Source organism: Abramis brama, assembly GCF_963993115.1.
Source record: "Abramis brama genome assembly, chromosome: 17".
In the NCBI taxonomy this organism is placed as follows: Eukaryota; Metazoa; Chordata; class Actinopteri; order Cypriniformes; family Leuciscidae; genus Abramis; species Abramis brama.
The window spans coordinates 13,439,420-13,451,572 of NC_139979.1; the positions used below are offsets into that span (position 1 = coordinate 13,439,420).

At 36.0% G+C, this 12,153-nt stretch overlaps 1 protein-coding gene across 2 annotated transcripts; it reads left to right on the forward strand.

Annotated features, from left to right (window-relative positions):
• Window positions 1-675: 675 nt before the first annotated feature.
• On the forward strand, window positions 676-11,187 carry csnk2a1 (casein kinase 2, alpha 1 polypeptide). 2 transcript variants are annotated; one of them, XM_084088534.1, is made up of 15 exons: window positions 676-774; window positions 1,847-1,936; window positions 2,051-2,129; window positions 2,624-2,752; window positions 2,960-3,071; window positions 3,169-3,270; window positions 3,470-3,520; window positions 3,611-3,670; window positions 3,940-4,023; window positions 7,311-7,421; window positions 7,816-7,917; window positions 8,077-8,177; window positions 8,322-8,470; window positions 9,440-9,529; window positions 9,891-11,187. In XM_084088534.1, exons 4-15 carry the CDS (start codon window positions 2,652-2,654, stop codon window positions 9,926-9,928), a joined length of 1,101 nt encoding a protein of 366 aa, XP_083944660.1. In that variant the 5' UTR covers window positions 676-774; window positions 1,847-1,936; window positions 2,051-2,129; window positions 2,624-2,651; the 3' UTR covers window positions 9,929-11,187. The 2 variants fall into 2 exon arrangements, with proteins under 2 accessions (XP_083944660.1, XP_083944659.1); XM_084088533.1 differs by having other exon boundaries at window positions 9,955-11,187.
• The last annotated feature ends 966 nt before the right edge of the window (window positions 11,188-12,153 follow it).

Sequence of the window (12,153 nt, forward strand, 5' to 3'; positions counted from 1 at the left end):
TCTTTGTTTGTCAACAAACAACATATTGTTTGTTGTTAATGCCAACAGATTTACTAGATAAAAACTGGGAAAGGACAGCACTCCTTTTTGTCTCCTCTGAAACTTACCACTAGGAAGATTAAATGTTAACTTTTTAGTTTTTAACTACTTAGCAACTGGTCTGCTGTTCATGAAATCATAAAGTATATTATATTTATTGTGCAATAATACAAATGAACAGGATTCATTTGATTGATTGCTCAAAATTATGGTTGCTTTAATTTGATGAATGTTCAAATTGGAGAAACTATATGCAATTTAATAGCTTATGTCATACACACATAAACACTAGAAAACAAAACATTGACAGATGTGCAGACTTTTAAACAAAAAAAAGGAAAATAAATTCAGAAATAATTTCTGGAAATATACAAAGAAAGAAAGAAACTTCATGTCACTTTCTGTCAATCTGTCTGTCTCTAAGATTCGGAGATTGTTTGGCATGGTTAAAAATATTTACATTGCCGGAGCATTAGACATTATATGTAGCCTACAATACACAGTACACGTTTACTCACATATACAGAATTTACAGAATGACACCGGTCTGTCTGTGTGTCTGCGCGTTATATTTTTAGCCGTGCCTCAAAAACTAGTGAGCTGCCTACGTAGACAGCATCTTGAGACATCACATGCGAATTCAACACGTTCTTGTTGAGCAGCCCGCTAGGTAATGAGACGCAGCCTTTCTCCAGTGCAGCATCCGCCATATTGTCTATCAGGAGACGCCGAGAGGTAATGCAGTGTGCTTTTACGACCTACTGATATTTGTATTCTTATGTTTACTGGCTTTTCGCATTATTTCAAAAAAGGACACACGTGTAAGGCACTGCACTACTAATACATGTTTGTGTGAATTTATCTCATGGTATTTGCAGGCGACACAGTTAGCGCGTGCCAGTGCTACTCGCTAACCACTTAAACCCGCCGTATTCTTTATAAAAACCGGCATAAACTGGCTGGATTAATTCCGGGCCCAATTAAACACAAATATAAGATTCGTGTATGTTTTATAATTCTTATGACTATGAATTGGTATGTATTTCCTTGAATTCGCTTGTTTAATCTTTTGTGCGAATGGCGTTAGCTTTGATGTGGCGTGTTGCGCCACGTTCAGCTAGCAGCATTTGTGCGATAGAACACTGTGTTATGTGTTCCCGGGTTCATGTATTGGGTGATTTATGCTTCTATAATTTGTTTTAAATTGAAATGAACTATTTGGAGTGTGAATTAGTTAAATGTGTCGTAAAATGAATTAGATATGGCTTAGGCGTGGCAAACGTTATGCTAGTTAGCGGTTAGCTGGCTAACTAACAGCTGTTAGGAAAGCTGATAATACAATTGAGACATCCTGTAATTATATTACATATGACCTGTTTGTAGTTATTTAATAATGTGTATTATATGTGGATAACGTTGGGAATGCAGATTAGCTGTCCAGTGAGCAAGACTGATTTCTTTGGCTGTGTCACCAGGCCTTTGGCTCCTCAAAACAAGATATTGATTTAAGGAAAAATGTACTAGTATTCCTCTTTATGATGGAGGCTATAGAGCTTTTATATATTCCAATGTGTTTGTTCTCCCATCCCTGCTTTAATTAAGCTAATTCATGTGGTTTTATAATTAGTAATTCATTCAGGAAGATCACAAGTCTGTCACAAACAGCGATTTGTTAGTCTAATGACTATCTGGCAGTACAGTAATCTAGTTTATTTATGGACGTTGTTCCATAAATCAGTACTTTGACACTCTGGCTGATGTTGCACAGCGGTGTCTGTAAAGTTTACAACATCCTTGTGTTTTCCAGCATCTGGAGGGCCATGAGGAAGGACTTTTAGGATTGCTGTGTCTCCTGAATAAGCTCCTGGATGTCCTCTTTCATTCGAATTACAATCAGGTGGGTTGTTTGTGCGGCAGTGCTTGAATGTAGTGAATTTCAAATGAAAGTGGTTTACTTTGGATTGATTTGATCATCAGCTGTCTTAACAGGCTTATTTCATGTATTTTGTAGCCTATGCTCCACCATAAAGTCATCACATCTGCCTTCATCAGCTTCACCTGTCATTTGCTGCTTGGAGGACTCCTCCAAGGTAATAACCAACATATATAAGTATGCTTAACACTTTATGAAATTAATCTAGATCAGGGGTTTTCAATCTTTTAGATCCCACAGACCTCCAAATATGATCATCCTCATGCGATGGGCCCTATTCTAAAATTTAAAAGGCATCGGTTTAGTTTCTTGTAAAAAGACCCAGTGTGTACTGTGGAAAAAAACTTAATCCTATTAATAATGTAAAAATATAACTTGGAAAATATTTAATTTCTATTAAGTTACATTACTATATTTGTCTACTAATTATTGTACTGTGTATTTATTAATTCTCCCATTTACTTATTTAAATCAGCTTTTGTTTATTTACCTGTTTAATTTATTTAACTTGAACTTTCTCTACATTTGACCTGCAGCCCTGTATCTCACTTTGAAAACCCCTGGTCTAGATGCAGTTCAGAGCTTTTATTTACTGTGCTATTCAAAGCTGTTTGATTTGATAAACATCCTCCTATACTGTTGTCTTTCCAGGTGTTTCAGGGAATACCGTGTGTAGAATATGTCTGGCCCTGTCCCAAGTCGCTCTCGAGTTTACCCTGATGTAAACACACAGCGACCCAGAGAGTACTGGGACTATGAATCCCATGTGGTGGACTGGGGGTGTGTTCTCTTTAATTTTTTAGCACTTAAAAATGACGTGCTGTAAATAGCCAATTTTAACATTTAATTGTTATTTAAGTATTTGTGCTTTTCTGAACCCTTGGATCAAATGTGCTGCTTTATTAAGTATTGTTTGATGCTTTCAGCATGTTAGTGTTAAACTCACATTGTATGTACTCACATATGTTGTATGTTTGTATTATGCAGAAATCAGGACGACTATCAGTTAGTGCGAAAGCTTGGCCGGGGAAAATACAGTGAAGTGTTTGAAGCCATAAACATCACTAACAATGAGAAAGTAGTCGTCAAAATACTCAAGGTATCATCTGATGTTTGGTTTCACACCTCAGAGAAGATTTGACAGGAGATAAGTCAGTTTATATTTAAGTTTTTTTTTTTTTTTCTTGTACGTTTAGCCAGTGAAAAAGAAGAAAATTAAACGAGAAATAAAAATTCTGGAGAACTTGAGAGGAGGCCCCAACATCATAACGCTTTTAGACATCGTAAAGGATCCTGTGGTGAGTTTGAAATATTTGGGAGTTCAACTGTCATTGTCTTCCTAACTTTAAGACTGTGTCAGTGTGTTTTTAACTGTGACTCTTTTTTATAATGTCTTGCTGGTATTTTCTTGTAAAGTTAATTAATTTTCAAAGTAAATATGCAAGTTTGTTTGTGTGCCCTCGGGGTTAAAACACATTCTGCTTTTTCCATCCATAGTCCCGAACACCAGCGCTGGTTTTTGAGCATGTTAACAACACGGACTTCAAGGTAAGAGATGTTTTTATTTGTCGGCCCTCCTTGTAGAATTTAAATGCATTTAATGTGAGGTTGTAGTAAACTCTTTCTCTTTCTTCACAGCAACTGTATCAAACATTATCAGACTATGACATTCGCTTCTACATGTATGAAATTCTTAAGGTGAGATGATCACACTGATCCTCCTGTACAAAGGTGCATATTGACCTTACCATTATTTAAGCCCATTTTAAAACTGTGTTACAAGAGCGATAACATGGAACATAACCAGTCAATATCTGCCTCTCTGGCTTATTTGTAATGGCAAAACAGTTTGAGCAATGCTCATAGTAATAGTAAGAATGTTCTGTTGCTGTGGAAACTTTACACAGAGTTCAACTGCTTTGCACTGATGTTAGATCTAATGCTTATCTTCACTCTTTTATCCCCAGGCTCTCGACTACTGCCACAGTATGGGAATAATGCACAGAGACGTAAAACCACACAATGTTATGATTGACCATGAGCACAGAAAGGTATCGCCCAAGTTAAGAATATACCCAACATTGAGCATTGCTTGTTTATTTATGTATATGTACAGCACCATTCAAAAGTTTGTGGTCAGTATGCTTTTTTTAATTCATTTGAAAATCCCATATTCTGATCAAGGCTGCATTTATTTGATCAGATGCAGTAAAATAACTTTTCTTTTTTAATATATTTTTGAAATGTGATGTATTCCTGTGATGGCAAAGATGAATTTTTAGAATCATTTCTCCAGTCTTCAGTGCCACATGATCCTTCAGAAATCATTCTAATATGTAGAGATGCACCGATCGAATGGCCAGGGTCCGGAATCAGCCGGTTTTCCACATGCTCAACCCGGACCAGTGACTGGCTGGTCTGTTTTGTTGACTGTTGAGGTTCCAAGCGTACCGTACCGATACTAAAATGTGACGTGAAAACACTGCAGATCACTGATTGGTCAGACAGAATCATCACTACCAGCGTCATTGTATTTATGACACGAGACACTAAACCCGCTAGATTTAAATAGCCAGTAGACAACAGCCAGCGCTGTAGCGCCTGTTTTAAAAGTATTTGCTTAAAAAAAAAAAAAAAGAGTATAAACTTAAAAAAAAGAAATGGCTGAATCGTGGTCAGTGGACGAGGTGCAGACGTTCCTCTCGTTGGTTGCCGAGGAGTGGATGGGGAAACACGGAATGAAAAATTCGCATTTAATATGATGATATCATGGCAGTAGAGACGGCAACTATAACGATCAGTCCCACCCACTTTGAAGCGGTACTAACTGCAGTGGAAAAGCAACCGAGCTAAAGCGAACCGAACCGTGCCGTACCGAGTCGAGTCGTACCACGCAGTGGAAAAGCGAAGCGAGCCGAACCATTCCGCGCCGAGTCGAACCGTACCGAGCCGAACCGAGCCGTACCATGCAGTGGAAAAGCGCCATATCATGATGCAGTCTGCATTATGACTTTTATTTGAAAAAAAACAAAAATTGACCATTATATGACCAAAAAATTGCAATCGGTGCATCTCTACTAATATGCTGATTTGGTGCTCAAGAAACATTTATCATTGTTGAAAACAGTTGTGCTTCAAATATTATTATTTTTTTAAACAAAATTTTTGGAAACAATGGTGCTTTTACAATACTTTGATTTTTAGAAAGTTCAAAAGACCAGCATATATTTGAAAGTGTTTTGTAACAATGTAAAAGTCTTTACTGTCACTTCTGATCAATTTAATGTGTCCTTGCTGAAAGTATAAATTTCTTTAAAAAAAAAAAAATTCTTACTGATGCCAAACTTTTGAATGTTAAAGGGTTAGTTCACCCAAAAAGTCATAATTTACTCGCCCTCATGTCATTCCCAACCCGTAAGACTTTCGTTCATCTTCGAAACACAAATGAAGATATTTTCAATGTAATTGAGAGATTTCTGTCCCTCCATTGACAGTCTATGCAACTACCACTTTCAAGCTTCAAAACGTTCATTAAGAGATTTTGTAAAACTCATCCATATGAATTAGGGATTCTCATAATTAACTGGTTAACTAATTAACTAATATTAGTCAATAATTAACATCATTAACTACCAGTTAAACGGTTTTCAGAAGAGTATTCAGAAGAGAACAAGACTGAAAATTATTTAATAAATATAAACATTAAGCCAAAACAAAATAATTTAAAGCAAAATAGAAACCGACATTGGACTCACGTAGCCTACCTCTCTCATTCGGCACAAATCCAAATGTTTCCATATTTGCAACGTATTCGCATGCTAATCTATTATTTATGGAAAACAGGCTTTATACTTCACTCGCAGTTCTAATATTGACGTAAAACATTCTTCATATGCGCAAAATGTTTTTGGCATAACTCTACAGGGCACGCTGAATGGCACAGATTGTACTAAGGACTATTTAAATTGAGCAGTGTAACTTTATATGTTTGGTTGACTGGATTTTATTATATTTTTTTAACAGGATGCGATGTCAAGTTAGCAATGCTAGAACTGATATGTTGTGTGTGTGTGTGCGCGAGGCGTCTGCGCGATCACTTAATGTTTCCTTATGACTGCTGAAACAACTTAAAATACTCTGGTCATGCTGATTAAGAGTAAGATGTCATTCGGAACTGTAAAAGGTTTATTTTTATTCACACAATAAAAATAAAACGTGCTTTTGTAAAATAAAAAAAACAAACAGGATTTGATTTATACTGTCTTGGTTTCCTTTCCGTGAACTTTTTTGTGGAGCGCGTCACAAAAATGAACCGAAACTCAGCATATACTACTTGCTTCAGTTTTCTTTTCGTTTTGTTTATATACACATGTTAAATTAAGCTAGGAGCTGTATAAAATTATATATACCAGCAATATAAAATATATAATTATAATATATATATATATATAGATATATATATATATATATATAGATATAGATATAGATATATATATATATATATATATATATATATATATATATATATATATATATATATATATATATATATATATATATATATATATATATATATATGATTTTCTGTTTTTCTCCGTTCACAGAAGCGCTGCAGGTGCGTGATGTGACGATGAATCTTCATGTTCTTCTGTTGTTTATGCTGCTATTTGCGCTTGTAAAAGTAAACGCATGGAAAACAAATTTTTATTATTTTTTCATTTGGTAACAGACCCTTATCCATTCTAATGTAATTTAACATAGTCTTGTCGGTTAGCGGTTAATGATCGGTTAACGAGCTTTGGTTGTGGTTAGGGAAAAAAAGAAAAAGAAATGAACATCTCTATTATGAATTTTATTTTTTAGGTTTTTATTCACATATAAACATTTATCAACAGCACACATCAGATATGGAAAACAGAAGCTCAAACATGCTTGATGTGCGAGAACCAATGAGGTTAATTTTCGTGTGCTATGCAGCATGTTTATGCTTCCGCAAGAACCAATGTGGTTTGTTCTCGTGCGTATGGTTGAGCTTCTTTTTGTTCGCTATTGAATGTTTATATGTCAATAAAAACCTCAATTTAATTTGGACTAAACTACTCGATTCAACAGATTAGTTTTACGATCTCTTAATGAGAAATCAACAAAGTGGTAGTTGCGTGGACTGTCAATGGAGAGACTAAGATTTAATTAATGATATCTTCATTTGTGTTCCAAAGATGAATGAATTTCTTATGGGTTTGGAACGACATAAGGGTGAGTAATTGATGGCAATTTTAATGTGTGTATAGATTGAGTCCAATTTTTGATTTGTCGAATATGCATTTTCCCTTTAAAGCTTCGTTTGATTGATTGGGGATTGGCTGAGTTTTACCACCCAAACCAGGAGTACAATGTGCGTGTGGCTTCCCGATATTTTAAAGGCCCTGAACTACTTGTGGACTATCAGGTTAGTCTCTTAAGATAAGGGATGTGAATTTTCAAGGTTAACAATCAGTCAATCAATCGGTACTACACACTATGACACAAATTATTTCATATCTTGGAATAATATTTTTTCGGAGCAACATAGGGAATGCATGTGTGCTAATTGAATGTTGCGGTACGATTTGTCCGCTTCTTGCATGCTATAGTGTCCATTAACAGATACTTTTGCCTAAATTACTGAACACATTTGAGTTCAAATTTATGAATCCACAATTGAATAATTAGTAATGCAGATTAATCGTTTAGTGATTAATCATTGACATCTACTTAAGATTTTTAATTGTGGTTTTCACATTTAATGACAATTCCAGTTGATATTTTGAGTTAGTCAAATAAATGTTTTGGTCTCTCTCCAGATGTATGACTACAGTCTGGATATGTGGAGTCTTGGATGCATGCTGGCCAGTATGATCTTCAGGAAGGAACCGTTTTTCCATGGACATGACAACTATGACCAGGTCCACCATTTATTAATTGATTTTTAGCCTCAACTTAATAGCAGTGATGTCCAGTCATTCACATTATACCCGAGATATTTTTGCTCCAAACTACTTTTATAATGCTGGTTAATGTCTGTTGTGAACAGTTTATTGATGTGATCTCATTTTTCTGTTTAGTTGGTTCGGATTGCAAAGGTTCTGGGTACAGAGGACCTGTATGATTACATTGACAAATATAACATTGAGCTGGACCCACGCTTCAATGACATATTGGGCAGGTATGAATTTAATACAGAATGGACAGACTTTTTATCTAGTTCATTAAAATAAGCATTCTTTTTAGTTATAAAACTGAAGTGTTTGTATGTGCGTGTGTGTATAATCATATTAATACCATTTTAACATCTCACTCGTTCACCCAGACACTCCCGGAAAAGATGGGAACGGTTTGTGCACAGTGAGAATCAGCACCTGGTCAGTACAGAGGCTCTGGATTTTCTGGACAAGCTGCTACGTTATGACCACCAGGCCCGACTGACTGCCCGCGAGGCCATGGACCACCCTTACTTCTGTGAGTTCCCAGAGTTTAGCAATTTAAAAATTGACTCCCTGGAAACCTGTGAATGCTTTCCAGTCTCAGAGTTTGATGCCCGTTTTTGCTTGTATGTCCTTTTATATACAGTTGAATAAATCAATGAATTTATGGTCCTGCATTATTCAAAGCTATTTGACATGTTCATTAATACATTTTTCTTCCTCATGGTGATTTCATTTGGGACTAGAAACTGATTGCGGAGCTCAAAAATAATGATATTAATCAGCTGTTATACAGTCTCTTCACATTTTACTTGCATTGGCCCAATTGATTTTTTTGTTGCTTTTTTTTTTTATACATAATTTATGAAAAAGCTATAAAAAGGGGCAGTTGTGGCCTAATGATTAGAGAGTCGGACTTGTAACACATTCGATTCTCAATGCTGGCAGGAAACGACTGAGGTGCCCTTGAGCAAGGCACCTAACCCCCAATCGCTCCCCAGGCGCCGCAGTGAATGGCTGCCCACTGCTCTGCGTGTGTGTCCACGGTTTGCAGTGTGTTCACTTCTCACTGCTCCTAATGTGTGCGCACTAACTTGGATGAGTTGAATGCAGAGGACAAATACTTGCATGTCTCCTCCTTTTGCTCTCTATTTTCTTGTGAATTATCCTGGTCATTGCCAAAAAAAAAAAAGTAAGAAAATAAGAAAAGAAAAAAAAGTAAATGATCAACTAAAATAAAATATTTTATAACTAATGGTTATGGACAAATGGTCTAAAACTCGCACACTAGCCCTAGGCCATCCTTATTTTTGAGCCCTGGGTTAGTACAATTTTGTTACAGATAGTTTTTGGTTTGAGTGAATTTACCAGATGCAAGTTGAAAGGTGTCATGGAACTGTTTAATTGGCTTCATATGGAATGAATGTACATGTTGATGGAAACTTCATGTCATAATTTGTCTTCATTTTGAGATGACATATATGGTATGTTTTTTTGTGTGTAGACCCTATAGTTAAAGACCAGGGCAGAGGAGCGCCAGCAGCAGGAATGGCTGCTAGTTCCACACCAGTCAGCTCTTCTAGCTTGATGGCAGGTAAACCATTTGTCTTTCTCCTCAGCGCTTCACCTCTGATGGAAAATTGAATTTAAGTAGTCATTTATTGAAATTGTCATCTCCCTCATGTCATTTCGAACCTGTGACTTGTTCTGCAGAACACACAAGATGTTTGTGGAACAATGGAAGTCAGTGGTGTTCAAAACATTAGAATTTTTAAATTAGCTTTTTTGTGTTCTACAAAAGATAGTCGTACAGATTTGGATTGACATAAGGGTGAATAAATGATAATGTTAATTTTTGGGTGAAACTTTAACTAATAGTAATTCAAAATTGTTTTGAAAACGTATCTTTTGATTAAAAAGCTTTTGAACAGAATGTTACTAATAGAGATATTCAGACTTTGACTGTGTGCAGGAAATCAAAACACTAGGCTAAATGTGTTGGTGGCTTTCGCACTGCAGGCATCACCTCTATGACTCCGAGCACACAGCCCAACATCGCAAACATCAGCGCCGGCTCACCCGTCATCCCTGCCCCAAACACAATGGCCACACAAGTGCCCACTGCCGCTGGAGCCCAGCCCTGAACACCAACTGCCCAACCACCCCTCTCTATCCGTCTCTCTCCCTCTCTCTCTCTCCGTGGGCCTGCTTGGAATTGTGAATTGGTTGGGGGGGGGGACAATGATTTAATTTGTGGTTATTTTTATTATGTTGCAAATAACACAGAACTAATGTTAAGTTACCATTTTATTTTGTTGTTCTTCCCCTCAGTTGTTGTTTAGGGGTTCTTGAACTCAAAGAAACTCATGATGTTTTTGCACCCGTCTATGTGAGTTAGAAAAGCAAACGGTGTGAACTTTCACTCGCCGTTATTGTTTAGAAACACGTAAATGTCCACCTGAAGAAGGATAATAAAATTAATTTTTATTTGTCCCCTCTAGTGTTCTTGTACTCAAACCATTTCACTGACTTATTTTTAACTGTTGTTTTTTTTTTTTTTTTTTTTTGGGGAAGCAGGGATTTTTTAATTTTATTTTCATGTTATTTTAGTCCCTGTTTTTACAATAATCTTGATCACAAAGGTTACAAAACCTGGTGTCATATATATTGAACTTCTGAGTGAAGATGCTTATAATAAGGAGTCATTTGATTTTGAAGAATATGATGATTGGGACAAGAGAAATCTGATTTGATGTTGGAGAGAGCATTTTGCACCAGTGTCACGATTCCTCCCGTTACAGTGCGTTTCAGCTCTGCGTACAGACTGAGGGCAAGATTCAATCAAAACTACTGTAATATTGCTGATTTGTTCGATCATTGTGAATCAAAACATTCTCTTTCCAATAGTGGAAGCTCTTTCATTTCAGCTGTGCTGGTTCTGTGTATTGCAGGTTAATTGGATACGGTCCCGGATCTTGTTAAACTCTCACTAGTTGCTGTTCAAGGACTTGTACCAATTGCTGAGTAACACAATCAATAATATGCCAATTTTTGTTACCTTCAGTTCTGTTTGCGTGCGTGTTTGTGTGAGTGTGTACGTACGAGTGGAGTTGTCTTTTGTTTTTAAGAAGTTTCAGACATTTGTTTGAAACTAAGAATTTTTGTAATTTTTGTTTGAGAGGTGACTGTTCAGTGAATTACACATCTCTTTCTATCCCCAAAATTAAACAAATTAAACAGGTGAAATATCGATTTAGAATTGCATGTTGTGTTTTACTGTGGTTTGCTGTTGGTTGGCTGACTGAACAACGAACAACAATATTATATGGTTTGTCACTCTCAAAGCATCTTGTCTAGACAAATTGAATATTTTAATACCTAATTCTTGTTTAAGTGTTTAATTTCTTACTTTTGGTCTTGTCTATTAGTGAAATAATCCGATGTTGAAGACTAGCTCTGTAGTGGAGGCTGAACTCGTAACGTTATTTGTCCTCTGCCTGTGTTCAGTGTGAAGAGTTCAAATCTAAATATCTAACTGTATTGTAAATTCATTCATTTAAAATTTGAAATAGATACTTTTTTTGCAGAGATTTTTTGTTTGTTTTATAAATAATTTAAAAGCGGAAATATGTTTTAAGGGTAAAAAAAGAAGACCATGTCACTTTGCTTTATTCAGCTGTACGTTTATTGCAGCCTCTCTAATACAAGTGAATGGTATATGTTTGAAGTCAGGTGGGAAAACAGAGGCTACCTCACATTTCTATGGAATTCAATAAAAAAAGGAAAACAATGGTTGGCTTTCGTTGAAAACTAGGTTTAATGTTTCGCCTAAAGCTCCGTAATGCTCTTCTAAGGCGAGACTCAACTATTTCACCACTCTTTCCTTTTTTTCTTTTTTGAGAAAGTTACTGCAGCTGTTTTTACTTGGCTACTCAACCTGGAATTTACTGGTATTAGCCATTAGCCTACGATTACAAATATATTTTGGGAAAATAATAAACAATTTCATTTTTATAACGTAGCCTATGTTAGCCTGCAGGTAGCCTAGTGCTTCCTCTTCAGTGTTGATCATCACTAAATATATTTGTGGTTCGTTTACTGCTCATTCCCTGAGGTTTCACATTTGTATTTATTTTAAATTACATAATTTTCCAACATTAAAATGAGTAGAAACATAAATAAATAGACAAATGTATAAATGTATAGCTAACAGCATCA